General features: G+C 38.2%; 17 protein-coding genes and 1 non-coding gene across 18 annotated transcripts; 8 read left to right on the top strand and 10 right to left on the bottom strand.

Annotated features, from left to right (window-relative positions):
* Window positions 1-77: 77 nt before the first annotated feature.
* On the top strand, window positions 78-995 carry WALSEDRAFT_31362 (Ctr-domain-containing protein). Its single transcript, XM_006956536.1, has 4 exons — window positions 78-231; window positions 276-327; window positions 374-650; window positions 700-995. Exons 1-4 carry the CDS (start codon window positions 136-138, stop codon window positions 842-844), a joined length of 570 nt encoding a protein of 189 aa, XP_006956598.1. The 5' UTR covers window positions 78-135; the 3' UTR covers window positions 845-995.
* A 54-nt stretch (window positions 996-1,049) lies between these two features.
* Window positions 1,050-2,328, top strand: WALSEDRAFT_59489 (mitochondrial carrier). The gene is made up of 7 exons (XM_006956535.1): window positions 1,050-1,084; window positions 1,133-1,368; window positions 1,414-1,505; window positions 1,551-1,819; window positions 1,867-1,959; window positions 2,008-2,141; window positions 2,193-2,328. The coding sequence occupies exons 2-7, from the start codon at window positions 1,181-1,183 to the stop codon at window positions 2,245-2,247; spliced, it is 831 nt and encodes a 276-aa protein (XP_006956597.1). The 5' UTR covers window positions 1,050-1,084; window positions 1,133-1,180; the 3' UTR covers window positions 2,248-2,328.
* A 28-nt stretch (window positions 2,329-2,356) lies between these two features.
* WALSEDRAFT_59488 (CDK-activating kinase assembly factor) lies at window positions 2,357-3,506 on the top strand. Its single transcript, XM_006956534.1, has 2 exons — window positions 2,357-2,507; window positions 2,553-3,506. The coding sequence occupies exons 1-2, from the start codon at window positions 2,367-2,369 to the stop codon at window positions 3,468-3,470; spliced, it is 1,059 nt and encodes a 352-aa protein (XP_006956596.1). The 5' UTR covers window positions 2,357-2,366; the 3' UTR covers window positions 3,471-3,506.
* A 45-nt stretch (window positions 3,507-3,551) lies between these two features.
* WALSEDRAFT_56364 (hypothetical protein) lies at window positions 3,552-4,928 on the top strand. Its single transcript, XM_006956533.1, has 4 exons — window positions 3,552-3,638; window positions 3,681-3,886; window positions 3,934-4,377; window positions 4,423-4,928. The coding sequence occupies exons 3-4, from the start codon at window positions 4,219-4,221 to the stop codon at window positions 4,906-4,908; spliced, it is 645 nt and encodes a 214-aa protein (XP_006956595.1). The 5' UTR covers window positions 3,552-3,638; window positions 3,681-3,886; window positions 3,934-4,218; the 3' UTR covers window positions 4,909-4,928.
* Window positions 4,929-5,004: 76 nt separating this feature from the next.
* WALSEDRAFT_56363 (signal recognition particle, SRP19 subunit) lies at window positions 5,005-5,865 on the top strand (the record flags this gene model as incomplete). The annotated part of the gene is made up of 1 exon (XM_006956532.1): window positions 5,005-5,865. The coding sequence occupies one exon, from the start codon at window positions 5,005-5,007 to the stop codon at window positions 5,833-5,835; it is 831 nt and encodes a 276-aa protein (XP_006956594.1). The 3' UTR covers window positions 5,836-5,865.
* A 230-nt stretch (window positions 5,866-6,095) lies between these two features.
* Window positions 6,096-6,617, bottom strand: WALSEDRAFT_10702 (hypothetical protein; the record flags this gene model as incomplete). The annotated part of the gene is made up of 1 exon (XM_006956430.1): window positions 6,096-6,617. A coding segment is annotated over one exon (522 nt), but the record flags the coding sequence as incomplete, so codon positions are not given.
* A 79-nt stretch (window positions 6,618-6,696) lies between these two features.
* WALSEDRAFT_53542 (translation initiation factor eIF4e) lies at window positions 6,697-7,713 on the top strand. Its single transcript, XM_006956531.1, has 2 exons — window positions 6,697-6,731; window positions 6,779-7,713. The coding sequence occupies exon 2, from the start codon at window positions 7,101-7,103 to the stop codon at window positions 7,647-7,649; it is 549 nt and encodes a 182-aa protein (XP_006956593.1). The 5' UTR covers window positions 6,697-6,731; window positions 6,779-7,100; the 3' UTR covers window positions 7,650-7,713.
* Window positions 7,714-7,748: 35 nt separating this feature from the next.
* WALSEDRAFT_59486 (hypothetical protein) lies at window positions 7,749-8,841 on the bottom strand (the record flags this gene model as incomplete). Its single annotated transcript, XM_006956530.1, has 1 exon — window positions 7,749-8,841. The coding sequence occupies exon 1, from the start codon at window positions 8,716-8,718 to the stop codon at window positions 7,750-7,752; it is 969 nt and encodes a 322-aa protein (XP_006956592.1). The 5' UTR covers window positions 8,719-8,841.
* Window positions 8,842-8,998: 157 nt separating this feature from the next.
* On the top strand, window positions 8,999-10,564 carry WALSEDRAFT_67500 (hypothetical protein; the record flags this gene model as incomplete). The annotated part of the gene is made up of 2 exons (XM_006956529.1): window positions 8,999-9,010; window positions 9,066-10,564. The coding sequence occupies 2 exons, from the start codon at window positions 8,999-9,001 to the stop codon at window positions 9,327-9,329; spliced, it is 276 nt and encodes a 91-aa protein (XP_006956591.1). The 3' UTR covers window positions 9,330-10,564.
* WALSEDRAFT_59485 (hypothetical protein) lies at window positions 9,018-10,625 on the bottom strand (the record flags this gene model as incomplete). Its single annotated transcript, XM_006956528.1, has 3 exons — window positions 9,018-10,267; window positions 10,317-10,519; window positions 10,566-10,625. The coding sequence occupies 3 exons, from the start codon at window positions 10,620-10,622 to the stop codon at window positions 9,373-9,375; spliced, it is 1,155 nt and encodes a 384-aa protein (XP_006956590.1). The 3' UTR covers window positions 9,018-9,372.
* Window positions 10,626-10,767: 142 nt separating this feature from the next.
* WALSEDRAFT_27329 (hypothetical protein) lies at window positions 10,768-13,968 on the bottom strand (the record flags this gene model as incomplete). Its single annotated transcript, XM_006956527.1, has 5 exons — window positions 10,768-11,167; window positions 11,218-13,322; window positions 13,372-13,508; window positions 13,555-13,666; window positions 13,714-13,968. 5 exons carry the CDS (start codon window positions 13,966-13,968, stop codon window positions 10,768-10,770), a joined length of 3,009 nt encoding a protein of 1,002 aa, XP_006956589.1.
* Window positions 13,969-14,118: 150 nt separating this feature from the next.
* WALSEDRAFT_31354 (hypothetical protein) lies at window positions 14,119-14,627 on the bottom strand. Its single transcript, XM_006956526.1, has 5 exons — window positions 14,603-14,627; window positions 14,546-14,551; window positions 14,477-14,493; window positions 14,308-14,423; window positions 14,119-14,225 (listed from the first exon to the last, which is right to left on the bottom strand). Exons 1-5 carry the CDS (start codon window positions 14,609-14,611, stop codon window positions 14,149-14,151), a joined length of 225 nt encoding a protein of 74 aa, XP_006956588.1. The 5' UTR covers window positions 14,612-14,627; the 3' UTR covers window positions 14,119-14,148.
* An 811-nt stretch (window positions 14,628-15,438) lies between these two features.
* WALSEDRAFT_27328 (ribosomal protein) lies at window positions 15,439-16,006 on the bottom strand (the record flags this gene model as incomplete). Its single annotated transcript, XM_006956525.1, has 4 exons — window positions 15,439-15,744; window positions 15,794-15,864; window positions 15,917-15,953; window positions 16,001-16,006. The coding sequence occupies 4 exons, from the start codon at window positions 16,004-16,006 to the stop codon at window positions 15,439-15,441; spliced, it is 420 nt and encodes a 139-aa protein (XP_006956587.1).
* Window positions 16,007-16,609: 603 nt separating this feature from the next.
* WALSEDRAFT_43194 (bud site selection-related protein) lies at window positions 16,610-18,926 on the top strand. Its single transcript, XM_006956524.1, has 3 exons — window positions 16,610-16,714; window positions 16,767-16,843; window positions 16,889-18,926. Exons 1-3 carry the CDS (start codon window positions 16,624-16,626, stop codon window positions 18,842-18,844), a joined length of 2,124 nt encoding a protein of 707 aa, XP_006956586.1. The 5' UTR covers window positions 16,610-16,623; the 3' UTR covers window positions 18,845-18,926.
* On the bottom strand, window positions 18,883-20,823 carry WALSEDRAFT_59482 (G2/M-specific cyclin NimE). The gene is made up of 2 exons (XM_006956523.1): window positions 20,679-20,823; window positions 18,883-20,630 (listed from the first exon to the last, which is right to left on the bottom strand). Exons 1-2 carry the CDS (start codon window positions 20,691-20,693, stop codon window positions 19,122-19,124), a joined length of 1,524 nt encoding a protein of 507 aa, XP_006956585.1. The 5' UTR covers window positions 20,694-20,823; the 3' UTR covers window positions 18,883-19,121.
* Window positions 20,824-21,169: 346 nt separating this feature from the next.
* WALSEDRAFT_31351 (DUF1014-domain-containing protein) lies at window positions 21,170-22,063 on the bottom strand (the record flags this gene model as incomplete). The annotated part of the gene is made up of 4 exons (XM_006956522.1): window positions 21,170-21,739; window positions 21,787-21,827; window positions 21,876-22,011; window positions 22,059-22,063. 4 exons carry the CDS (start codon window positions 22,061-22,063, stop codon window positions 21,226-21,228), a joined length of 696 nt encoding a protein of 231 aa, XP_006956584.1. The 3' UTR covers window positions 21,170-21,225.
* A 473-nt stretch (window positions 22,064-22,536) lies between these two features.
* Window positions 22,537-25,100, bottom strand: WALSEDRAFT_59481 (hypothetical protein). Its single transcript, XM_006956521.1, has 8 exons — window positions 25,055-25,100; window positions 24,949-25,009; window positions 24,859-24,900; window positions 24,738-24,810; window positions 24,345-24,687; window positions 24,199-24,298; window positions 23,338-24,153; window positions 22,537-23,288 (listed from the first exon to the last, which is right to left on the bottom strand). Exons 5-8 carry the CDS (start codon window positions 24,356-24,358, stop codon window positions 22,548-22,550), a joined length of 1,671 nt encoding a protein of 556 aa, XP_006956583.1. The 5' UTR covers window positions 24,359-24,687; window positions 24,738-24,810; window positions 24,859-24,900; window positions 24,949-25,009; window positions 25,055-25,100; the 3' UTR covers window positions 22,537-22,547.
* Window positions 25,101-25,385: 285 nt separating this feature from the next.
* WALSEDRAFT_t11 lies at window positions 25,386-25,467 on the bottom strand. Its single transcript has one exon. It is a non-coding gene; the product is annotated as a tRNA-Gln (tRNA).
* Window positions 25,468-25,560: the final 93 nt, after the last annotated feature.

Below are 25,560 nucleotides of genomic sequence, written 5' to 3'. Positions count from 1 at the left end.
AAATATATTAGGAGTATCACTATAATGTATAATAAAAATTTACCTCAGGAACTCAGATTTTTAGTTTTTTAATTAAATTTGCCATTTTCGTCCGCCCCTTTCTGTTTTCAGTACAACAAAGTAAATCAACGAAAGATGGAAATGAGCGGCATGGATATGGGTGGTATGGACATGGGGGATGGTGGCATGGATATGAATATGTCCTGTAGCTCCTCCATGCTTTGGAACTGGGTGAGTAGCTAGCTCGACAGCTGAGATTTTCTCATTATGACTAGAATATAATGAATATCTGCCCTGTATCCGATCAGTGGCATATCAAATCACATGGTAAGTTGTATAATCTTTTATGAACAACCCAACTGAGACCCTCTAGGTGCATTCGCTGGTACCGTCATCGGAGTATTCTTTATCGTCGTCGCTGTAGAGACGGTCAGGAGATTCGGTAGAGAGTACGACAGGAAGATCGTTAATGATTATCGAAAATCTCAAGCTGACGCTGGTAATGTTGCACCAGATGTCGACGCAAAAGGAGACATAGGTCCAGCGCCAGTTCTAGTAGGAACAGGTCAATTGAAACCATTCAGACCAACATTCACACAGCAATTAATCAGATCACTAGTATATTTCGTTCAATTTTCCGCTACTTATATGTGAGTTTTGACTTTCCTTTTTAAGAAATTTCTAACACGCGCATTATAGTGTCATGTTGATAGCTATGACATTTAATGGCTACTTACTTTTCGCTATCTTCTTCGGTGGTGGATTTGGATACCTCGTTAGTAGCTGGGATACTGTAGGATTGGTCGAAGATACAGACAAGAGCTCATCAGGATGCTGCTGCTGAGCGTCGAATATAACCTATCGCTCGCATCTTCGAATAATCACTACTCATCTTTTTTGGAAACTTGTAAACAATATCTCTCTGTATTTCTTTATCTAGAGACGTGCACTAGTCATTTTTTTACATATTTTTTGGAATACATATATCTTTCTTCTTTATATTCTCCATCACAAACACCCAAGTCTTGATTTGACGATGCCAACTTCGTCGAAGCCAAAGAGTTATTTTGGCAGCCAGAGTGCCGTAAATATGCAAACTATCGTGATGTATTATCTAACATGTATTCTATAGGATCAGGCTGTTGCTGGATTCGGCGCAGGCGTCGTAGCCACATTCACGATGCAGCCATTTGACATACTAAAAGTAAGATTTCAGGTAGCTACTCGTTCTGAAAGGGTTGGATATGGTAGAGCTATATACTCTGCACTCAAAAATGTTGTCAAGAAGGAAGGTCCTTCTGGATTGTGGAGAGGTATCGTACCAAACATAATCGGAAACTCATCTGGTTGGGCGACTTACTTCTATTTGTACGTAGCCATGATACAGTTCTATCCTTCTAACACTCTGTGCAGCTATACAACTTTCAAGGATGTTGTCCACTCACAACAGCGCAATAACGCGTCGATAACACCCTCCCAATATCTCCTATGTGCATCAACAGCAGGTGTGATACAACGTCTTCTTTGTTACACTTCTTAACATTCTATAGGCTCAATCAGCGCGATGGTCACAAATCCTTTCTATGTTATCAAAACAAGAATGTACACGTCTTCCTACAAAAACAATGACGCGTATAGGGGTCTATTTGATGGCTTGAGCAAGATAGTCAGGTCAGAAGGTGTATTAGGTTTGTGGAAAGGTACACTATTGGCACTCGGAACAGTCGTGAATAGTGCATTACAATTCACGATCTACGAAGAGATGAAGAAGACAAGATTTGCAGTGCGGGGAAGCCAACCTTGTGCTAATGATAAATTGGTTAGTGAAGATTAGCAATTTAATGTTTCACTCACTGATTCATGCAGCCTAATTGGGAGTACACCGCACTTAGTGGATCATCTAAACTACTTGCCCTTGCAACTACCTACCCATACCAAGTTGTCAGATCAAGATTGCAGGTGCGTTTGCATTAATCTCTCGAACATGACGAAACTGACAACTATAAGAACTCAACAGAATTTGAAAATATCAGACATTGTGTTAAAGAGTCTTACAAAAGGGAAGGAATAAAGGCTTTTTATAGGGGATTGGGCATCAACGCTATCAGAATATTGCCAGGAACTTGCGTCACTTTCGTAATGTGAGTAGAAGTGATAAACGGAGATAACGAAATAACTGAAATGAAATACAGATATGAGAATCTAATTTGGATAATAAAGGAAGCATCATTTAGAAAGCAGGATTAGACATACATTTCATAGAACAATAATACATCACGTACATAATTTATTTGTAATATTAAGAAGAAATATGCATTTTAACAAATCAACATTTATTGCTCTTTGTCTCTTTAGAGTGTCCACCCATGTGGCTAAATAGCAACAAATCTAACAGGAAGGGATCGAAACCGTCTACGAGGGATAGCACTCCATTGGAAGCTGGAAAGACTACAAAACTACTCGGTCCGGGCGTACGTGATAAAACTGGTAAGATAACAGAATTCTCTGTAGGTACTATCGCAAACTGTAGTCAAACTCACAATTTTATACAGTCAGCGGATGACAAATGTCCAGTTTGTTCATCAGACCGTTATCTTAACCCTTCTCTACGGTTACTAGTCTCTCCATGCTATCACAAAATGTGCGAGAGTTGTATAGATAGGTTGTTTACGTTAGGTCCTGAACCGTGTCCGATTTGTGGTAAAATAACACGTAAAACTGCATTCGTAGCTCAAACTTTTGAAGACCTTGGTGTAGAAAAGGAAGTCGCCGTCAGAAGGCGTGTAGCTAAGGCATATAACTTGACGAGCGATGATTTCAGTGATTTACGCAGTTATAATGATTATTTGGAAGAAGTCGAAGATATAGCTTATAATCTGATAAATAATATTGATATACCAAACACAGAAGCTAAAATACGTTCACATCAGGCTAAGCATGCATCATCAATCATATCAAATTCAGCCAAGGAGATTGCAGAAGCTGAGGCTGTCAAAGCGGAAGAAGAGCGTGAGAAAAAGGAACGTGAAGCTCGAGCGAAAGAGGCTAGGAGGGAGCTAGAGCAGGAAATGTTTGAAAAAGACCAAGATAAGGAGGTCTTACTGAGGGAGCTTGAACATTCTTCGAAATCAGCTGAAAGGGTGATGGCACAACAGCGGTCGAAAGCTTTAAAAAGGTCATCAGCACGCACTACCAATCAAAACAAGCCGTTATCACTACCCGCGAATGCCTTCCCACCTGATAATCCCATGCCCTTCACTACAGAAGACGTATGGGATCCACTTTACGATGAAGACACATATGATGACTACAGCAACCTATATAAGATAGTACCAAACGTCTATGCTGACGGTTTCAAAGGTGCCGAAACAGTTGTTGGAGGTGACGACATAGCAAAAGCAGGCGGATGGACGAGAAATCAAGCATGGGAACGAGCGATACGAGAGGGTGTCTCTGAATGGGCATTGTAAAATTATTGGCATATATTTATATTCATATTCTTCCTTAAGATAACTCAATGGAGTTCAAAATTAGAGTGTTATTTAATACTGGTGAGAAATGTCAAATTGAGTTTGTAGACGATATAAGCACAACTTTGGGAGATTTCAAAAAGTACTTAGTTGCACACTGGCCAGCTGGTGAGTGCAACGGAGAAACTGACGATTCTAACTTTCGGCAAGAACACACGAGTGCACCGCTGTATAGTAATCAAATTAGACTGATACATTTTGGGAAGCTCTCAGAAGATAAAGTACCCCTTAGAGATTTCGCAATTGCTGATGAGATAACTACATTTCATCTCTCACTCAAACCGCCAGAATTAAAGACGAGATCGAAGTGTTGCACAATAATTTAGATGCAATATGGCACACTGGGAGACTAGCATGTAGGTATCTACCATCTTGGTATCGTATTCACTCACACTCTTAATAGGACGGATGAGGTACACATCGAGGGCGTTTGCGAGGAGATAAAGATACCTTTGGATATCTACACAGAGTATCAAAGATGTATCTCTCACTATATACCCAATTTACTCACTTTTTGTTACCAGTCATGATCTCACACTACGCAATGATACAGATAAGGTTATAATGGAGACGCCCTGGTCCAAAATGCAATACATGCGCAGCTATCGTATTATAAGTGCACTTGGTGGTGATATCTAATTTCACCAGCTAATCCACACTTTTAGAGCCTGTAATCCCACTTGATAAAATGAGGAATGTATCTGTTCCATTGTGTGATGAGATAGATACAGAAGATGGTTTAGTACAAGAACAAAGGCAGATAAAATCACCAGTAGAACCATTACCATCACTTCCGCTCTCAGAAAGACCTACTGACAAACAATTCAAACCGCAATATCAAGAACGGGTAGGTCGTCAAATTTGACATATTTCTAGCTCAATATGCACTTAGTACACGGAAACTTCACTTGAGAGAAGATCTCAGATGACTATTGAACAATCCTTCGAGATGTCTGCTTCACGTAAAAGACTGGGGAAGGAACACGTCGAGACACTCAAAATCTGCATTGATGATGGGGAAAAGACAAAGAACAGAAATAAAGCTTCAAATGAATCCAAGCAAGTATGCAAACCGGTGTTACCAGTCAAAAACGTTTCCAAACAAAGCACGAAGAAACGTAGAACACCAACATTCTGGACAACATTCAACAAATTACCGAAGATTGAAGCAATAAAGACAGAAAGGCAGCCCAATACGTCGAAGAACAGCTTAATAAACCCAACTGACAATGCTATTGTCACACCAGAAAAGAAAGTCAGAATGTTTGAACCTACGAGTCTCGATTCTCACAAGGAGCATGTAGATCAGATTGGAGGAAGTAATAACGCTTGGAAGACTGCAATTTTCTCAAACAAATATAGTGCTGGTATACAATAAATGCAAAGGATATATAAAACAAGTGAAAGTGATTAAAGCTATTTAATGTAAATTAATAATTAAATCATTCTATATCCCTCTTGAACACATCCAACCATGCCACGAATCGAGGAAGAGGTGGACGAGAGTAAAAAAGTGGAATTTGATGATGATTTTGATATGCCATTGAGTGCATTAGGAGGTCAAGGAAATCAAGGAGCTTTGCTGGAGCATGTTGATGATATTTCTAAGCCTGCAACTGCACCGACAACCGTACCCGCACCATCAACAAGTACAAGTTCGAGTGCACCACCACCACCTGCATTCCCTGGTATGCCCGGCATGCCTGGACTTCCTTCTCAATTCATGGAGGAAGAACGTATACCTTTACCCGTCATAATCGACACTAACGCAACACCACGTATGAAGCCAGTAAGAGATGAATTAGAATTAGAAGACTACAAGAATTGGTTGACGCTTTATCCTTTATATTTTGATGCAAAAGCTAGTCAAGAACAGCGTAGATTAGCACGTAATAAGTGTGTTTGGTGGCCTCTCGCGAACGATTTGGCCGAATGTGCAGGAAACCTTGGTTACAGAGTTTTATTTGAACCTACAAAGACACATCCAAGTGATTGGGAGAATCCAGGTAGAATAAAGCTTGAAATACAACCTGGCATGAAAGTAAAAGCTATAACAGAAATAGCCAAAGAATTAAAGGACAAATTACAAGATGACACACAATTAGATAAACGCACACATAAATTACCTTCTGCACCTAAGGGTATAACGCTCAGACGACCAGCTTGGTCACCCGCTAAACCTGTTGGTATGTACGTTAAGACAGCAAATGATCAACCACCTCCAGAGCCAATTAAGAAGGTCGACGAAGCACCAAAGAAGGAAAAGAAACCAAAGATCAAGCGAAAGATTATGCGTGTTGGTTAAAAATTTCTCATAGACTTTATTTTCATTTTTATAAATATATGCATATTATAAATCTAATATAGTTAATCTGCTAAACGTCTACCACTTCCCCAGTTGTGAGTTGATTCTTTCTTTGGATTTATGGCTGTTCCATAACTAGTTTTACGTTCTTTTGGATCTCCAGCTATCCACCAGCGTTGAAACCATCTTGGAGGGTTGTTTACTATGTTCTTTATAAATGGAGGTACTGGTGAGGGAGACATTGAAAGTAATTGTCTGAAATGAGTTGCAATTATACCAGTTAAACTGATTAAGACGGAAACTGGACCAGCTGAAACCATATCAATGAGAAGAATAACATAAGGATAGGCGTAGTGGGGTATACTAACCAAACCAAATAGGTTTACAGTCGCATTAGGAGAAATGAGTGATTGAGTGTAGATTATACTGACAAAAAGTGGTCTGAATAAACTGAAAGCGTTAATTGGTATGTTAAGGAGTAAGATGAGTGTAGCATCTACTATTCTGTTCCAAGCATACACAGCACCTGCTGTAGATGTACCACTGCCTTCCAAATCAGACGACGTTCTGTATAATATAACGAAATCGAATATAGCACTAATAGATCGTGGAAGGATAAAGAAGCCAGTGTATAAGCGCCAAAGTTGTGGAAAGACGAGCTTTGTGTGCATACCAACATAAGCTGGCGCGATGAAAGATATCAGAGATACGCCAATTGATGATAAAGCTATAAATCTAGTAGTAGGTGCAATTTTTTTAATTTCATTTCTTATATCGTCCATTTTATCTATTGTCGTAAATGACGAAACTTAACACGTGTCTAATACGGTCAAGGGATAAATGGAAAAAACCAAAAAGTTAAATAGACCGCCATCATTGAGTGAGCTTGTAAGTCGGTGAGTGTTCGTACTTATATACCGTGATTATTACTTAGATACTTTAGTATTGACAGCCACAAAATCAACCAAGTGAAGAGCTCAATCGATGAGAGAAGGAACACAGCGCGTACTATACTCACCAGACAGGAGAATAACGCGAATAATCCAAAGAGTTATAACAAACATACACCATCTTTGTCCGCTATCCAAAAGCGTTTCGCTAATCAAAATAGTGAATCAAAAGAAGAAATATCAAACAAAGAGAATTATCCACTTCAACATAATTGGACATTATATTATGATTCAAAATCAGCAACTTCTACACCAACAACAGCAGGTCCTACCGATAAGGGTACCTATGAAGCGGGTCTAAACGTCATACAAGAAATGAAAACTGTAGAAGATTTCTGTAGAGTTTGGAATTGGTGCAAACCACCTTCAAAACTTGAGAGACACTCAAACTACCATTTCTTTAAAGATGGTATTAAACCATTATGGGAGGATCCAGCAAACTCTCATGGCGGAAAATGGGTAATCATTGTAAGAAATAGTCACTGGTTGTTAGACAGATGTTGGTCTTGGTTAGTTATGGGTCTAGTTGGTGAGGAAATTGACGACGATGACCTCATAACTGGTGCTGTCGTCAGTACGCGTCCACGAGGAGACAGAATTCAAGTTTGGACGCGTCAAACGAAGGTTGAAGAGTGTAATGAAATAGCCAGAAAGTTAATAAAGATACTTGAAATTGGAAATGATAACAATAACAATAACATTAGCTTAGAATTTCAATATAATCAATCAAATCCTCCATCTACTAATGGATTCATACATATAGTACCATCATATAATAATAATTCACCAAGCACGACACCAACAATTGCATCAAATGGTGGGTTCAAGATACCAAACACACCAACAGACAGGTGGAGACAATAAAACTGTAACAGAATAGGAAAGGGTATACCAGGTTTTCAATTTGTAAACATGAAATAAATTGTTCATATATAAAACTCAAATAAAATTCAAAATAAAATACTTAAATCTTTAAACAGTTTGCAAATGAAGATGAAATATCGTGATGATGCTTTGGTGCTTTCTTTGAATCAATGATAAATGAATTGAGTAGATTGCTAGCAGTTTGACAGGTTGATTGTGCGTAAGAAGGTGGCAAATCGTTTGAAGGTGTGTATGCAGGTGGTGGTTGTGAAATTTGATGTGATGAATAATTGTAGATATCTTTGATATTAGTTTCAGGCATGAGAGTTGTATAAACGGACATGAAATTGCTACTAATTGGTGGAGTTGCTGGTGTGTTACCAAATAATCCGAGATCCTTGTTAGTATTTGCAAGTGGAAGTGAGCTTGACCCAGATGCGGAGGTTGACAATTGATCAAATTTAAGCTTGAGAGATTGTATTTCCTTTCTTAGATCGTTTGATTCAGTTTTGCTATCCTTGAGATCGGACTGTAGTTGTTCAATCAACTCGTCTCTGGAATTTAACTGAGATTCAAGCTGTTCAATGTAATCTTTTCTACGCAGTCTGAAAGCTCTAGCGGAAATTTTATTACGAAGTTGTCTCTTTTCCTTTGAAGACAATTTGTTGTACTCCTGAGGGCTTAGATTAGCTTCAGCCGCGGCGGAGGTGATATTGACATCCTTTTGAGTGCGTTTGCGCTTAGATTGTCTAATAGAGCCAGTCGAAGGTACACTGTTGGTGTCCGAAGAGTGCTCGTCTGCGTCCTCAACGGTCAACTGTGGTTGTTGTTCAACAAACGGTTCTTCTTCCTCTTTCTTCACCTGAGTAGTGAGCTCATTTGTATCAATAGCTTTAGCTTCTTGCTCTGGATGCTGTGAAGTTGAAGCTATAGCAGATTGGTTGCCTGATTGTTGCTCGATGTCGAAGCTAGGCTGCTGAGGCAGCAGTAGCTGTTCAATACCAATATCTAGCTTATAATCATTGTCTATATTGTCGAAGTTCAAGTAATTTTCAATTTCAGTAGTCATTGTTTCTGTCAAACGGTATCCGACAGTCACGAAAGTACGAGAACGACGAAAAAGGATAATAAAGATTTTTTCTTTGATAAACGCGTCAAATCTACTATATAATCTCTTATAATATATTTTATTTCGCCACAGCTGCTCCACTAGCTCCTGTACCTGACTAAAGCTGTCTAGCGTAATTGAAGTATGTATTTAATTATGCATGATACCGCAGCTATGCATATGTAAATAATACAATAAACTAAAAGGGCTATTATCATCCTTCTTATTGAACTGTCATCATATGTTCTGCTTGGTAAGTTCTTATTTTGTCAATATTACTATGAACGGCCTGATAAGAAAACTGATAGAGATGGTGGCTTTTAATGTTCTTATTACCGTTCCCAACTGCATCTCCAATCATCCTTAGTCTCTTCATGTTGAGCTACGTTATATACCAGAAGCCATGTCCGTATTGCTTCGTTTTGTTACTCTGTTTATTCGCATCAACCTGCCATTGGGGTGTAGGCGCACCAGATACCTGCTGCTGGTTCACCAACAAAGCTAGCATATCACAGCCAAGTTGGGAATTGGATTTACGTAAATTTGGACAACAATTAATCATAGACTTTTAAAGAATAATAAAAATAATAAAAGAATACATAAAAAATAGTTTATTTATTTCAATTTATCATATCCTCTTTTATCACCGGTGTGGAAATCGTGTAATCGAACAATCTGACCGAATTCATCCAAAATACTACGTGAGAAAACAACGATATGTGGCCACCAATCATGCGAGAATCCACCTTCTAATAATGGCCAGGCAAATCCACCACCTGAAGATCCACCAGGACCTAAAATATTGTCTGGATCTAATCTCTCGCCATCAACTGTGCCGATTTTTACGCGTTGAACCAAATGTGATGAAACACCCAATTCAGATGCTCTTTGTGCGTCATTCTCCAATTCCTCATATTCTTCACTATCATCGTCATTTTCCGTCTCGATCATCCCGCCCACAGCTCTAGCCCATGTACGGGGGAATTTAACCCTGAGATTATATGAAGGAAATTTCAACCTTGATTTATCCAACATTTCAGCAGCCTTATCTTTACGTTTGTGGTTTTCTATATTTCTGACTAGTAATTCGTTCGTACGCTGTTGCATTTCATTCACGTCACTAGAAGGTGCTTTTTGAAGTTTGAGCGATTTGTGATAACTCTGGGTTGATTCTATAGTTGATATTTGAAATAACACTAATCCATATAACATCAATGCCAATCCCTGTAATTGATCGATAAGTGTACGATTAACTAATGAATTCACCGTTAACGAATCGCATTTACTTCTACTAAACTTCGCTAATGGCTCCAAACTATTCCAATTTTGTAATAAAGTTCCATTGATTCTGTCTTCACACCAGAATGCATAGGCATACATAAGAACGGCATCCAGTAGCTCACATGCAGCTAAAACCCTCAGGTAATCACTTTCATCCCCAGTGGCTTTTGTCGATAACTGATAATGTCGATCCCCCCAATGTTTTATATTACGTCCTCTCTCTTTGTACCTAAAAATAACGTGAGAAAAGAAAAAGATAGGTTGTAAAACACTCTTACAATGAAGAAGTTTCCTTGTAATCCTGATTTGACCACTTTCTATTGGAATCCTTCTTATTAATCTCGATCCGAGGAGTTGATGCGTTAGAAGTGAATGAGTTATTTGATGACTTTGGGGTATCATTAGTTAGTCTATTACGTTTTACTGGTCTATATATATCAGTTATCTTTGGAGGTAGCATATTCGGCAAGCTCTCAATTAACTTATAACGTAAGCGATGTATAAGATAAATAAACTAATATACTCACGTCTATGCACCTTTTCGCACTATCATTCCCCTTCCGTCTACTGTGGGACGTCGCCATTACTTTTACTTTTACTTTTGGTAGTTGATAACACCAAATCGACGTGCCAAAATCAACCGAAAACTAAAATTATGTATTTTTTAATAATATAACAAATATTCCGTTGACAAATGTATAAAAATCTTAATTTATTTGGGTATTTCCTCTATTTTGAACTTTTAAGTGCATTAACTCGTAAGGCATTCAATGATGTTGTTGAATTGACTGTAGGTATTGTGCCAATAGTTGAAGGTGTTACTGGTGTTAGTAAGCTTGGTGTTTGTGGTCTACTAGGTTGCGGTGTTCTATTGTGTTGCATGTGTGCTTTGATGAGATGTCCGGCAGCCAAGGCACCCATTAAACTAAGTTCGCCAGCCATAACTGACGCACAAATTATCCGAGCGAGTCTTTGAGCATTTGCACCAGGCTCTACTTGATTCGCTCCTCTCACACCAAGTAAGTCCAACATTGCACCCTGGGGTGAGAGGACAGTACCACCACCAACGGTACCAACTTCAATTGAAGGCATTGAGCAAGTTACTAATAAGTCATTGTCATTATTCACACTATTCTTGCGTTAGTAAACTTTTTCTTGAGAAATTTAAATTATACTCACCTCTCCATTAATGTTATGCAATTTGATGATTCAACGTTTTGTGCAGGATCTTGACCAGTGGCAAGGTAAATAGCTGTCAGAATGTTGGCAGCATGTGCGTTGAATCCACCGATTGAGCCAGCCATAGCAGAACCAACGAGATTCTTCTTAGTGTTAAGTCTAACTAAATCGCTAACACTAGATTTGAGAACATTCTTAACAACATCACCTGAGATGACCGCTTCAGCAACGACAGATTTACCTCTACCTTCAATCCAGTTGATAGCAGCTGGTTTCTTATCAGTACAATAGTTACCGGAAAGAGCCAAAGTCTGCATTGTAGGAAATTGTTCGTGAAGTGCTGCCAATGCCTTTTCAACGCCCTTACTAATCATATTCATACCCATAGCGTCACCTGTTGTTGTTGCGAATCTAACATAAAGAGTTCTACCTGCAAGTGTGCACTTAAGTTGTTGTAAACGAGCAAATCTACTAGTTTGATTAAAGTGTGAAGTAATATAATCGGTACCATGCTTCGAATCGATGAATTTCTTGCAACGTGCTGCATCAACAACTGAAGGGAATTCTAAGGCAGGCCCTCTTGTCATACCATCTCTTGTTAAAACTGTTGTTACACCGCCACATGCGTTTAGTGCTTTACAACCTCTACTCGTTGATGCGACTAATGTTCCTTCAGTAGTGGCCATTGGAATTGGTGTTAAATCTCCATCAATTTTGAGTGGTCCGGCTACACCAACTGGAATTGGCATGTAACCAATAACATTTTCACAACACGCACCCATAACTTGTTGATAATCGTAATATCTCATTGGTAATTTTGAATGTTCTAAAGTTGCAGTAGTTGATTGACGTGAAATAACAGCTCTTCTGATTTTGACAGCTCTTTCGAAATCTCCTAATAATTTCTCTAATGCGTACATTGGAATTTTACCTTGTTGAACCAACATAATGAATTCTTCATCGCTAAATTCTGTACTTGGTGTAATCGATGGGGAATCCTTTGATCTTTGAAGTAATTCTGAGCACTCTTCAAGACTTCTTCTACCGAAGTGTGTTTCTTGAGCTGGTGTTGATAAACTCTCTTCAATAATCTTTGGATGTCCGATATGTCCCGCGTCATTGACAAGCAGCGGTCTGTCGATTTCCTTCACCGATGGTAAGGTAGGTGGAAGTGAAGGAAGGCTGTTGACTTTTTCAGCTGTTTCCTTAACCTTCTGCATGTGATATGCTTTCAATTTCAATCCATCTTTATCATCTGTTTGATCAGTAAGATGTCTTCTAGCTGCGATTGATCCTTTGTTGTCGATTTGGACTGTGTAAGGACCGCTACCACCACCTAAACCTTTGAGGAGATAACCATTGAGGAAGATAGATGAGCCAAGTATCAAAACAATCCACTTGGACATGATAGGATCGCCAACAAGGTGGGTCCAACCGCTCATGAAATCTTCAAGAACAGCCAATGAGGCAACCTTTGTGTGATTACTATTGGCATCGTTATCGAAGAGGTTGTTGGCCTTGTTGAATGCATCGCTAAATATAGAGGCTGATTGATTCTCTGAGGAATCATCCAAGAATCTCTTCAAAGATGTTTGTGATGAGAGCGTTGTGAGAAGGTTGAGCGAATGAAGGATGAGGAATGAAGATAAAAGTAAAACCTTTAACTTTGTGAGAGGGTTGTTGACCTTTTCCGATGTGTAAATAGTATTTTGTGTACCCCTCAATAACTTAATACGATGTACTTCGACCATGACGGTTAGTATTGGTGACAAGAAACCGAACAAGAAGAAGCAATCGAAACCGATGCTGAGTGCTGAAAGGATACAGAATTCTTTCAAACCTGCAGCGCCTGATGCAGCACCCAAGATAAGAACTGCGATTTCTAATGCTGTATCTCTGACAATTCTTGGACCAACTTTAGTGTTTGCGCGATGAACAATCGTGGAAGCAGGTGTAGGTGTAGCTAATTTAACTTTGTTCACTTGACTTTCTTCTGAAGGGTGTTCGAGTGGTGTACCGAGAGTAAAATAATCGCCTGCTTTTGGATGGAAGACCGGTGGTGCTAAATCATGAGAAGAGAAGACGGCGCGTGCTAATGAGATTGGCTATATTGGATGTTAGATACTTTGCTATAAGAATATTACCACTGCTAACCTTATCAAATCCAATTGTGATAACCAAGAAAGGCAATGCTTCTAACAAGTTGATAGGGTCTACACGGACATCTGAGTAGTAGGCGACTAAACCGGCACAAACAAAGGAGAAAACTGATGATACGATAACTGACATACCTATGATATCGTTAAATCGGAATAATTTGTTGATTTTGGAACCTACCCAACCAAAATTTAGACCCCAATTTCTTCATTTCGACAAAGAGATTCACGAATGTACCGTGCATAAGGATGTATCCTAATAAAACGATCATAATGTCTACGCTATCAGCGTTCTATACGGATATTTGAGAAAACATCTAAGAGAAGACGGGAAACTAACCTTTGCTAATGACCAAGTTTTACCACCGAAAGCTCTTAACGCCACAGACCACCACCAATCGTGCTCATTGTCGATATCTAACTGATCTGCAGTGGCGAAGCCATCATGTCTAACTGCGTGGGCGAGTTTGAAGTACGCTAAAGTGACACTGATGAAAGCAAATAGAATTGATTCTATTGGATGTGATGTTGATCTTTTTGAAATAGCATTAAAGAAGAGCTTTATTGGAACATTTATAGACGAATTGAATGGCATATGTCTTCCTGGAGATGACTGATGTTATATATTAGATATGGTTATAAAGTGTTAAGATATTTACTTTTATCTATTTAACCTGCGTCTGTGTGCAAGCTGTGTTGTGATCAATAACGGACGCACGCACTCTCTAATTTAGTGAGCTTCACAAAAATCAGTTCATTTGCAAATATAAAAAATTTAAATTTCCGCAGAGGACTTTATTGTTTTACCAGTTTTTGCAATCTTTGCTTCTACATCTTTCAAGCTAGCTGATCCTATAAGCGGTGGTAAGTTCCAACTCCTGAAGATAAGGATATCTCTATAGATGTTCTATCTCTATAGATATACCAAACCTACCATCTACTACGACAGTTTGTGATTCTAAATCGACTTTGAAATCAGAGATACCAAAGTTAGGATCCTCCTTTGCCTTGTTAAGTGCTCTGGTGATAGCAGATGAGCATCCACCGCATCTGATGTATGTGTTAGCTATCTATATCTTTAGATATTCAATATCATGACATACGACATAACGACGTCAAACTGTTTTGGATATCTATAAGATGGACTATACATATAGCGCGATTAAACTTACTTTGTACTAAATAACGTATTAATTACACCATTATCTGCACAAAAATACGACACGTACGCTTCCCATTTGATGATGACTGTTCAGAGATTACAATGAAATTAATTGATATTTACGGCCTAATAAGGTTGTCACTGGGGTTTTCTAACTTATTCTACAATAATAAACTATCAACACAGCAGCAATTGTTAGTGCTTTATTGTATATTAGCAGTTGGCGAACATCTAGCTAACATTGTATTTGGTAATCTTCACGCTATCAACCCAGCATTAGTGTTATATGCCTTTATTATTCATTTAACGCTTTATCCAATCTTTAAAAATATCAATAACAAGTACATAGATCTATATTTATCACCCCTAGACGCATACTCAAGACTGCCATTGTTCACTAATATACCAAACAACTTTGAATTACCCATATATGATGTATACACACTTTATTTGGCGACACTGCTGATCAATTATGGCGGTGTAATCGTGATAAGCACATTAAACCTCTTGGAGAAGGAATATAAAGTACAAACGCCATTAGAAATACAAATATTGGGATCAAATGATAGACCAACAGTCAAAATATTCAAACTCCTCGAGTTGCTGTTACCATTTTTTAATATCCTCTACAACACAGACATTCTAAATGAGAACTCAATCGTTATAGCGCTCACATTGTTATTCTTTGCACGCTCGTATTGCTTTATAGAAGTCGATAAGCAAATCGCCGAGGAGAGAGTCAGGACGACAGCGAGTGAAGTCTCAAAAGTGTCAGAAAAGCCATCCGAAAAGGAAACCAAGATGGCTACCAAAAAACTAAAATAAAACCACTCGCTGTATAATCAAAATGGATGAAAAATTGTAGGCTGCAAATTAATCAATACTGATCTACATCAATACACTTTAAGCAGATGCCTTCTTTGACTTTGCCAAGTTGATTCTGCCAACTGAACGGCGTTGCTTCTTGAGTAACATAATTTGGAAACGCTCAAAGTCGGAGGTTTGCTTTCTGCGTTCAACGGCTTGCAACTTCTTGGCCCAGTTTGATTCTGACCACTTCTTTGAGATTTCAGCGGCTTCGAAGTGCTTCTTGATGACAGTTGGGCCTGCTGCACGTGGAAGCTTCTTGAGTGTGAATGGTGTAAGGTTCATGCGACGGAAAGCAAGTGCTTGACGCTTAACACCAGTTGATGGTCCCTCGATGATGGCCTGTATGGTGTGTTAGTTTGGTGTATATTCCTCTAGACTCTCTACGCACTCTGTTGTGGTCCAAGATCTCTGCAATAACAGCGAGCTTGCCAGAGTCCTCACCTTGGTTGACGAGAACGACTAGAGAGGGATATCAGCATACTATACACATTCGCTTAAAGGGAAGACGTACCACGGCCAACTTCAACGTAGCGCTTGAAAGTTTGTGACTGAGAAGACCGTTAGACGGCATATTAAATGCTATATAAAAACCTACGCTCATTCCGTCCTATACTGTATCGTTAGTTTTAGCTTTTTATTTAAAATTCTAATTTACCTCTTGTTGCAGCAGCTTAAGGCTAAAGAGAGCAAAGTTGATGAGAGTGACGGGACGGGGTCAAATTTTAGAATATAATTTAAAGATAAGTAGATAATAAATATATTATTTATTTATTACTGTAGATTCTCGTAATTCTATATTTATTCCCACTCTTCCCTGTCTTCTTGTGTCTTCTCGTAGATTGATCCTACGTCAATCATCGCATGTATGCAGCAGCCTTCTAGATATATCGCTGAGCCTATATAATTATTAGAACTGAGCATATTATATTGACCTAACATGATCTATTTATTGACTGCCGTCGAACTTACCCGAATAAGTTCAGTACAATCTAGAGATGAATTATATTATTATAACCTGAGTTTTATCCTATATAGATCTCTATGTAACATCTCTAAACATCTCTCTATTCTGTCAGCCAAAATTTGAAACAAACACGTGGAATACTGTAATATAAATAAAGACTAATATACATTAAATAACAAGTGCATAAAGTACATAACACTATTTATGTCACTCTTCGTGAAATATTCGTTATTCCTTCTTAACGGTGTCCACTCATGTCATTGGAAGCACCTTGGCTTAAAGACTGTCCAGAATTCATTGAACTGGAGATCGCTGAATCTGTAGCAAGTCGTACAGAGACGCTTTGTAAGTTATCTATATCCATCTCTCATTCATCCCTCTAACAGCACATCGATAGCTACATTCAGAGAATTAGGTCCACCAGATCTCTGTCATATTATCAAATCACCTACTAAAGTTGGTACAACCAAGGATGTTAGTATTTTTATCCTATATTTACAACTTCTAATCATCCCGTAGTCTGGTTCTTATCATTATGTTTCAGGCGTAGACGCTAGCAGCTCAGCTAGTATCGCTATATACCTCAACGAGTTATTACGCAGTCTTGATCTCCCTCAGGGTTGGTTCACTCCAAACGCAGCCTGGAAAGTACGCTCGGGTACATACTGCTGTTATAATGCTTTCTCTAGATTGGATGTACGCGTTCAAGTTAGCATCCCAGGTGGAGTCGATTCCTATGCAGTTGATTTACGTGGTCAAAGACACGAATTGAGCTCAGATTTATGGCTCGAAACTTACTTATCTGCACATTTGAGAGCTATCTTATATGCTGATGATCCAAACTATAAACTCTATGGGTATCGCAAGTTTGATCCAATACCAAAACCAGAGGATGAAGAGAAATTTTTAGCAGCCTCTCAACACCTCTTCCACAAAGGTTGGCAATTAGGTTCAGACCCTGAAATTCAAGTAGCTACACCAATTTCCAACCACTTGACTACTGCTATTTTGAAATACTTTGGCGATTCAGGTAGAATGTCAAGAGCTGCAAACTTATTTGAGAAGATTGCAGAAAGTCAACGTAAAACCAGCGGCGAGAAAGTTGGCTGTGAAGTTGATGCCTTAACCGCAAAAGCTTACATTGGAATGAATGAAGAAACTTTAGCTATTCGTACACTCAACAGGGCTTTAAATGTTTCACCACAATCATGGCCTTTGTTGCACGTTCAAGTTGATTTTCTTCGCTCGAAGGGCCAACATCAATGGGCCGTACAACTAGCTAGACAAGCCGTTGAATGTTCACCATCAGAGTTCGTCACATGGGCAAAATTAACCGATTGTTTAATTGATATTGAAGACTTCGAAGGGGCACTATTAACCCTGAACTCATGTCCTATGTTTACCTATAATGAGAGGGATTTACATAGAATGCCAACACCAATAAAGAATCACTTCCCAATACAAAAATGGGTGATCGATTCTCAACTTATTGAAGATGATTCTCCAAAGGAAAACGAAGCTGATATCACATTATTAAGACTTCCTGCACCTTCACTTAGAGGAACTTTCGCTAGAGCTTATGAGTTGTTGACAAGATTAAACAATTGCATAGGCTGGGATGATTTACTTAAAATCCGTTCAAATGTATTCGTTATGGAAGAAGAATATAGGCAGCATAAATCTGATGATTCAACAGCAACTATCATAACTTCTGATAACGTATCAGCTCAAACTCAAACGCAGGCGTCAAATGAGGTAATTAAGCAACCAGCTATACCAACAATAAAGATATCTTCAGATTCTGATCATGAACGTGAACAATTTAAGAAAGGTGGTTTAGAATTACACATGGAAGATAGTCGGGGCAATGAAGGAAACACTACTGATGAAACTGTCAATGAAACTAGCGAAACTAACGATACCAACCAATCGGATAACGACTCAAGAGGTTTATCATTTAGTGATAAAAAGCTCTGTGAACGTTGGTTAGATAATCTTATGCTTGTTTTATATGAAGATCTTCGTGTTTTAACGATCTACAAAGCTGAAAGATCACATTTCAAATCACAACAAATGCAATACAGAAAGACAGGTACAGAATGGGAAATAATTGGTGATTTATGCCTTAGAATGCATAATAAAGAAGATGCGAAAGAAGCTTATCAACGTTGTTTAGATTTGAAGTTCTCTGCTAAATCTTTCATTAAGTTATTAGAAATATTCGCCAATCAAGGTGACACTCAACGCGCTTTCGCTGCAGCTATTAGACTCACTGCTTATAACCATAGATGGTACAATACTTCAGTATATCCTAATGCAGTTAGTAATCAATTATTCAAAATTGTTAGAACGGAAGGTGTACAAAAATTAAAGTTTATGACAATGTCACTAGGTAATGACTTACCAATACAATCTCAACTTTCAAAGTATTGGAATTACATAGAGTCATTTAAAGTCGAAGGTGAAGCTTTCTAAAAAGATTAACTTCTTTTGTAATTTGCCGTTCTAAATGTAAAAATCGAAGCTATATGAATTTAAATTAAATTCTTTATAAAATGTACAAGGTAGTTTCATTGAAGAAAAGAGTAATAAACATCTCAAGTCTCTTTCTCTGTTAACTATGTAAAAATGAGCGTGATTGTATAAAATTAAGAATGTAAAGATTTTCATGTGTTAGTGTAAAAAGCCATAATAAAAGATGCGTTTGTTTAATTGTTAAGTTTTAAAATATAAATCTCCCTTTTAATTGTATTTATCTAGGTTGAATTCCTTGATCTTCACATTCTTGTCTATACTCAGCTTCCAAATTCGCTTGACCATCTGGTCCATATAAACCTAATGCCCATTCCCTTACGAAAGTGGAGGCCTTTAAAAATTTCTTTGATGCATACTTTCTATAGAAGGCATCATGCTTTATATCTTTTGATTTAACATAATCTAACATAACTTGAGCGCATGGAAGTAACTCCAAAACTGAATATCCAGAATAATGTACTAAATTTGCTGACCATTCACCTCTATCTAAGCACATTCTAGATAAGTATGTTGCAGCTGCTGCAATTTGTGAAGGTGGAAATCTTAAAAGCTTCTCTTCAACACATGAAATTTCCATGAAGTATTTAGCTAATGTTCTGGTTTCAATATCATAATCATCAGCTTTTGAAACTCTTCTGAGGAAATGGATTGGGTTTGGGTAAGATAAATCCCAAGATAAAATTTGTAAAACGTATTGTTCTGCTTTTAATAATTCAGATTCTTCATAACCGCCATCTGACATGTAAACGACGTTTGCAACAGTTGGACACATAACTTCTTCATATTTTGCAGCGATAAGCATAGCAGTTAAACCAACTAATTGAAGTTTGATAATTGAGACAATTCTTAATGATAAGAATCTATCAACAATATTGATTGCTAGAAAGAGTGTTTCAGGTAATAATCTAAATTTATGATGAATTTCAATTAACCAATCTACTAAAACACCTCTCATTCTCCATCTTAATTCCTTTTGATTATCCATATAATTTGGATTTGGCATTGTTTGTTGTTCAAGTACTTTCATATACTCGAAGATCTCAACGACGTATTCGCTAACCATGAGTGGATCACCTTCATCCTCAGCATCCAAGTCTTCCCAACCTTCATCAGCAGCAGGTAAGTTTTGCTTTGCTTTCGCGAGTCTACGTCTTTCCTCATCAGCTTCAAATCTTTGTGCTTCCAATAATAATTCATCGCCAGGTGAAGATGTACGTTGACGTTTAACATCAGGTTCATCAACGTAATCCATCTCATCCTCAACTTGAGATTGTTTGACATTCGTTGGTTTCTTTGTAGTCGGTCTACCAACTTTAGACTTAACTTGTGTTGTTGCTGGCTTTGCGACTCTACGTTTTGTTGGATCGATAGGTACACCTTCATCGACGGGTTTAGATGAATTTGAAGCTGATCTAGTTGTACGCTTTGTAGTTGTTGGATCTACCTTACCCAAACCAGTTGAAGGCTTCTTATTCACTAATTTACCATTTACGTCTCTTGTTGTAATAGTGGATGATTTATCATTGTTGGCGTGTGTACGTGTCAAATCACCCAATGCATTTCTCTTACGTTTTCCATCAAGGACTGTAGAATTTTCCACTGTAGTTGTTTTCTTTGTGGTTGGTGCTTTGGTCGATATGGTTGATGTAGAAACTTTCCGGTTCAAGTTATTGGTAGTAGAGGTGGAGTTTTCATCTACATTTCTTGAACGCGTAGTTCTACGGACCTATTTGTTTAATTAGTAAGATAATTTACGCGTTTTAATATAACTTACAGGTAAAGTGGACATTTTTGGGAAATGAGGTTTTGAAAGGGGAATAAACGCGACTTTAAAAAATTATTATGGCTTTCTTTTAGATATTTATTCACCAGCTTAGATTTAGCTGGTTTTAGAATTTCTTGTGTACGCGATGGACGCTCGAATCAAACTCAGAGGAGTTGAAGAGAGGAGCCGCGATTTTTGATTTAAGTTGAGTGAAGCACAAGAATGAATGAAGATTTAAATTATCACATATAATCACAAACTAAATTCGTTTATCTTAGTATATTCTTACTAGATCCAGCCTATCCTCCTGCAGAATTCGCTATCTAAGCATGCGACTGTTGCCACAAAATCACCTTTCTCGATCAGGTATATTAATTATTTAAACTCACAATTACTTTACGGTTTTATTTATTAGTCTATACATATACATGTATATCTTATTTTATTTTATTGTGAATATCAAATACACAGCATACGTCAGATTCTCAGCTAATCAAGACATCATTTTAAAAATTAATTTCATTTCAACTATTTACAATCCCAAGTTGCTAGCAGCTTAGCCTCTATATCTGTTCTCGGTTACTCTCTTGGATTCCTCAAGTGCGCTGAGTTTATCTTCCTTGGTAGCGTTGTAAGCTACAGTTTGTTGGTTAAATGGATTATCAGGCGACTTTTGGAATTGCTTATATAACAAGTCGTTGTATTGTTGCAATCTTAATCCTGGGTTCTCAGATCTAACGTTTGGCATTTCAGCTTCCTTGTAAGCTTCAAACGCAGCCTTGAAACGACGCTCTGGATGTCTTTCGATTTGACCTGCCTTAGCACCCATACTGGCCTTATCGGATTTTTGTCCGACGATAGACATCATGTCGAGTGCATCGTCTAAGCCAGATGCACCAAAAGATTCCGGCTTATCGAAGTCAGCGTTAATACCGCCAGCTGAGAGTGCACCTGGACCTGCTGGCTTTGATTGTTTCTTGTTACCGGCTTTGTTAGCACCACCTTTTGGTTTGGATGGTTGAGAAGCTTCCTCTTCAGCCAACAAACGTGCAGCTTCAGCCTTCTTAGCACTGTGCATTTATAAATATATGTCTGTTTAGAGTATAAAAACACTCACGCTTGTGCTGCTTTCTTATCAGCTTCCTCCTCCTTCTTTCCCTTGAGAAAGCGTTAGATAATAAACATGTAGATACAGGTACAAATTACCTTTCCTTTAGATCCCTGCGCCCACTTTTGAGCTTCCTTTGCTTCTTGTGCTTCAGCTGCTGCTGACTTCTTGTTGGCTTCATTCTCAGCTTTCTTAGCGCGACCACCTTCTTTCTTAGCGTTTCCTCCTTTTGGTCTGTGATAGTTTGAGTATACATTTTCTTATTGTATTTTATGACATACGCCATGATGATTGTCAGATTACAAGAGAGTAAAAGACTATCAGATGATGTGAAAAGGTTTAAAACAGTAATGTATTAAAACTTTATCCAGATTTCTTCCAATCTGCAGTTATTTATCCTTCCCGAAAAATTACGTCAGCTTCGGATGGCTTTTCTGGTTATTATAGCGCAGAAATATAGGTAAATAAATATCTGATATATCAACAGCGCAGACCTTTTTATATATTATACAACAACTACATGTCAATTTTTGCTAGGGTTACCTCATTAAAAATCTGCTGATGTCCCTCTTCTTCTTTATCAACATACCACAACGTAAGTTTTGTAGCAAAGCAAGTCTATTACGAGGATGAAAAACATACACAGACCTGTACGCAATCGTCCTAGACGTTGTCGACAACCGTAATTGCCTTTTTTATCTGACACCTCATATTCTTGCTTTGTCTTCTTTTATAAGCAATGCTAACAATACATCCGTAGTTTATTACATTTATTTGGCATTTGCCTGATCTAAAACCTTTTTAACATTTTTGAAATTGTAATCATAAACAGATAAAAGATCCTCTAATTTGGTTTTTGAAATGGGATAGTCGTTTAGAAATTGGTTGAAGAGCTGTATCGACTCTTCGTGTGCTTCATCATCTTTTTCGTCTATTTCTTCTTCTGAGTGTTCCGATGGACTGAGTACGTATTGGACATCTTCCAACTTACTAGCTGCATCTATTAACATCTGCGTTGATCCTGGTGGTTCCGTTTCGGCATTCGTTTCGGCAAATTGCACTTCATTACCTCCATCGGAATTCTCATCGGTAGGCTCCTGTTTGATTTCTGGAGAAGCTGCAGATACGTTGTCTACTATATTTTGAGGAGTCTCTCCTGGCGCCATTTTAATCTCATTGACTTCAATCTCTTGTTCGTCATTATCAGACTTATGAAGTGGCTGTCCAGTACGTTTCTTATAATGTGCTTGTTTCTCTCTCGCAATTCTCTCCCTTGTCTCTTTGCTGGTCTCTCCCTTAACAATGTTTTCCCTTCCCATTCTCCTCTTGTTCAGTGAATTATCTGGATCCGAAAATGCGCCGTCTGAATCATATCCATTATCTTCTTCATCGGAAGTCATATAGATACCAAAGTCTGCCAGAGCGTATTCTTCGTTCTCTACCCTCTTATTGAAATCTGACATTCTTTTAACATATCTTTCACGCCATGAATGAAAAGAATGATTGTCTCTCTAAGCATCCGTGTTAATGAACGCATAAAATGATCATAAAAATACTTACCTTCTCTCCCAACTTCTTCCATAGACTGTTTCCTTTCTGATTATTCTTATAGCGTCTCAAAAATGCGACGATAACATTATCATCTTCTCGCGAAAATTCTACTCTCTTCCTCTTAACTGGACCTACAGGTTCCGTTTCTTTTGCTCTTTTTGCTTGTTTTGTTTCTTTTTTACGTCTTACTTGTTCTTCTTGTGCTGTATCATCTGTTCCTTGGTCTTGATCCTCATGTTCTATTTCCTGAACCTCCTCCATCTTCACTGGGCGGTCTTCAGACTGATTTTCCGAATTCGTAAGCTGTGGCTGGTTGAGTTCGTCCAATTGATCTACCTCATCGTCTTCATTTCTTCCTTCTTCTGCATTTACTTCCTCCTCCACTCCTTCTTCCCTCAGATCTACTCCTTCCTCTGAGTCTGATCTCTCTCTCTTGCTCACAGAAACCTCATTTAATTCGCCTGTTGGCACTGGACTCTCATGGATGTTTGGGGATATCGTAAGCCTTGAATTATTTTCATTTCTTAGTGCTGGTGGTATTAAAAGTCTTTCTGATGTCTTTCTTTGCTGAATGTTAGATTGCTCGTCAACATGACTCTCTCTTAAGTCTTGAGGTTGCTCGTATACTTCCTCATTTTCGTTGGTATTCTTTCTATTACCTTCTCCTATATCCATCTGAACTTCCTCGTTTGCATTTGCCTTATCACTATGCGTTCGGTCAACCTGTTTAACTTTGTTGTCCTTCTTTTTCTTCTTTATAAAGCTTCTGCCTAAATCATGGTAAATAAAACTACCTAGCTCACTAGCGTCAAATTGATTGTCGAGCTATAGGTTGTTAGGTAAAACACAAGCAAAATTCATGATACTCACACGCTCGGATGCGGCCTCAAGTGCGAATGTATCCACGCTAGAAAGCTCCATCAATGTGTCCATCAGAATGTCGCGTTGCTCTTCTGTTATATTTTCATTTCTGCATTCTCATTAGTAGTATCCATGGATTCAGTGTAGACACGAACACTTTCTCGACCATATGCAAAGGCAATAATTCGAGTACTGGTCTTGAGTCATCGTCTTCGTTATTAGCACCATTGCCTGGTGTAGCATTAATCGACTGTTCAAGTATTGAGCTATCGCGTAGATTCTGATTAGCAGCGATTGATCTTTCAGCCTGTGTAAATGAAGCTGGCTCTAAAGTATTTCTAGTATCTTCCAATTGACTATTATTCACTTGACTATTCGAAAGACTAGGGGAAGCTGTATTGTTAAGAGCTCTTGCTTCGCGTATCTTTTCTCTAGCTTTCAGCTGCTCTTCTATAGTTCCTGATTTCTGATCTTTCTGGGCTGTCGCTGCAGCTCTAGCTTATATGAACATTCAACAATATGTCATAGGAGAATATAAAGAAACACACCCGATCTCTTTCTTTGGAACTCCTCTATCAGACCTTCATAATAAACCTTGTTCTTTGAGTATTGCTCTCGCCACTGAATTCCAAGTTATAATTGAGTTTCTTCATAAAAGAAGGTACGCACACTCTGCCAGGTATGCGTTGCAGACCAAGGGTATTTATTTTTCTTTCAATATTTAGTATCGTTACTTGATTTAGTGCTTTTTATACTTACATTCTCCGTTAAACTTTTATAGATTACATTACCACTCCTCTTGTCAAATTTAGAAAGATATCTGAGTATTTGTTAGTTGAATAGATAAAGTGATATTGGTACTTGCTTTGCTAAAAGTTCTTTCTCCTCATATGTAAATTCATTTCGAGGCATGACGGTCAATTGATAAGGGCTATCGACGCGAAGAGAAATTAACGCGTAATAAATCACGCACCCTTAGTCAACAAATTGGGGTGCATTTTCTTTCTTTTTTTACGCGTTTACTTAGTTATCACTGCTATTTCGATAGACAGAATTAGCAACAGTTTAACTAGTGACTTGTATAATCGTCAGCCGTACAAAAGTATTCGCATAATAATACTAGGATATTAAAAAGTGACTAAATAAAAAGAGACCTCCCGGGAAAAAAAAGTATCCAAACAGCAGGGAGCAAAAAGAGGTCTTGCCCGGATTCGAACCGGGGTTAATGGAATGTTTGTGAATCAAAATCCACTGTGATAACCGCTACACTACAAAACCAGATGACTGGTTTGTTTCCACAGTGCTTATAACAAACTAATATGATCTGAACCAAGAAATTCGACTTTCTGGGGTGGCCTGTAACTTATGGCA

This window comes from Wallemia mellicola (genome assembly GCF_000263375.1).
Source record: "Wallemia mellicola CBS 633.66 unplaced genomic scaffold WALSEscaffold_3, whole genome shotgun sequence".
In the NCBI taxonomy this organism is placed as follows: domain Eukaryota; kingdom Fungi; phylum Basidiomycota; class Wallemiomycetes; order Wallemiales; family Wallemiaceae; genus Wallemia; species Wallemia mellicola.
The sequence above is the reverse complement of the archived record's forward strand: the minus strand, read 5'-3'. Positions and strand labels throughout refer to the sequence as shown.

Coding starts and splice junctions, on each gene's coding strand:
- WALSEDRAFT_31362 (XM_006956536.1), top strand. CDS start 136: ATGGAAATGAGCGGCATGGATATGGGTGGTATGGACATGGGGGATGGT. Junction 232..275: donor CCTCCATGCTTTGGAACTGG/GTGAGTAGCTAG, acceptor CATTATGACTAG/AATATAATGAATATCTGCCC. Junction 651..699: donor CAATTTTCCGCTACTTATAT/GTGAGTTTTGAC, acceptor CGCGCATTATAG/TGTCATGTTGATAGCTATGA.
- WALSEDRAFT_59489 (XM_006956535.1), top strand. CDS start 1,181: ATGCAGCCATTTGACATACTAAAAGTAAGATTTCAGGTAGCTACTCGT. Junction 1,506..1,550: donor CCTATGTGCATCAACAGCAG/GTGTGATACAAC, acceptor AACATTCTATAG/GCTCAATCAGCGCGATGGTC. Junction 1,820..1,866: donor CTTGTGCTAATGATAAATTG/GTTAGTGAAGAT, acceptor TGATTCATGCAG/CCTAATTGGGAGTACACCGC.
- WALSEDRAFT_59488 (XM_006956534.1), top strand. CDS start 2,367: ATGTGGCTAAATAGCAACAAATCTAACAGGAAGGGATCGAAACCGTCT. Junction 2,508..2,552: donor GTAAGATAACAGAATTCTCT/GTAGGTACTATC, acceptor AATTTTATACAG/TCAGCGGATGACAAATGTCC.
- WALSEDRAFT_56364 (XM_006956533.1), top strand. CDS start 4,219: ATGAGGAATGTATCTGTTCCATTGTGTGATGAGATAGATACAGAAGAT. Junction 4,378..4,422: donor AACCGCAATATCAAGAACGG/GTAGGTCGTCAA, acceptor ATATGCACTTAG/TACACGGAAACTTCACTTGA.
- WALSEDRAFT_53542 (XM_006956531.1), top strand. CDS start 7,101: ATGAAAACTGTAGAAGATTTCTGTAGAGTTTGGAATTGGTGCAAACCA.
- WALSEDRAFT_31354 (XM_006956526.1), bottom strand. Junction 14,226..14,307: donor ACAAACTGTCGTAGTAGATG/GTAGGTTTGGTA, acceptor CACCGCTTATAG/GATCAGCTAGCTTGAAAGAT.
- WALSEDRAFT_43194 (XM_006956524.1), top strand. CDS start 16,624: ATGTCATTGGAAGCACCTTGGCTTAAAGACTGTCCAGAATTCATTGAA. Junction 16,715..16,766: donor AAGTCGTACAGAGACGCTTT/GTAAGTTATCTA, acceptor GCACATCGATAG/CTACATTCAGAGAATTAGGT. Junction 16,844..16,888: donor AAGTTGGTACAACCAAGGAT/GTTAGTATTTTT, acceptor ATCATCCCGTAG/TCTGGTTCTTATCATTATGT.
- WALSEDRAFT_59481 (XM_006956521.1), bottom strand. Junction 24,154..24,198: donor TTGAGGCCGCATCCGAGCGT/GTGAGTATCATG, acceptor AACAACCTATAG/CTCGACAATCAATTTGACGC. Junction 23,289..23,337: donor GGAAGAAGTTGGGAGAGAAG/GTAAGTATTTTT, acceptor ACGGATGCTTAG/AGAGACAATCATTCTTTTCA.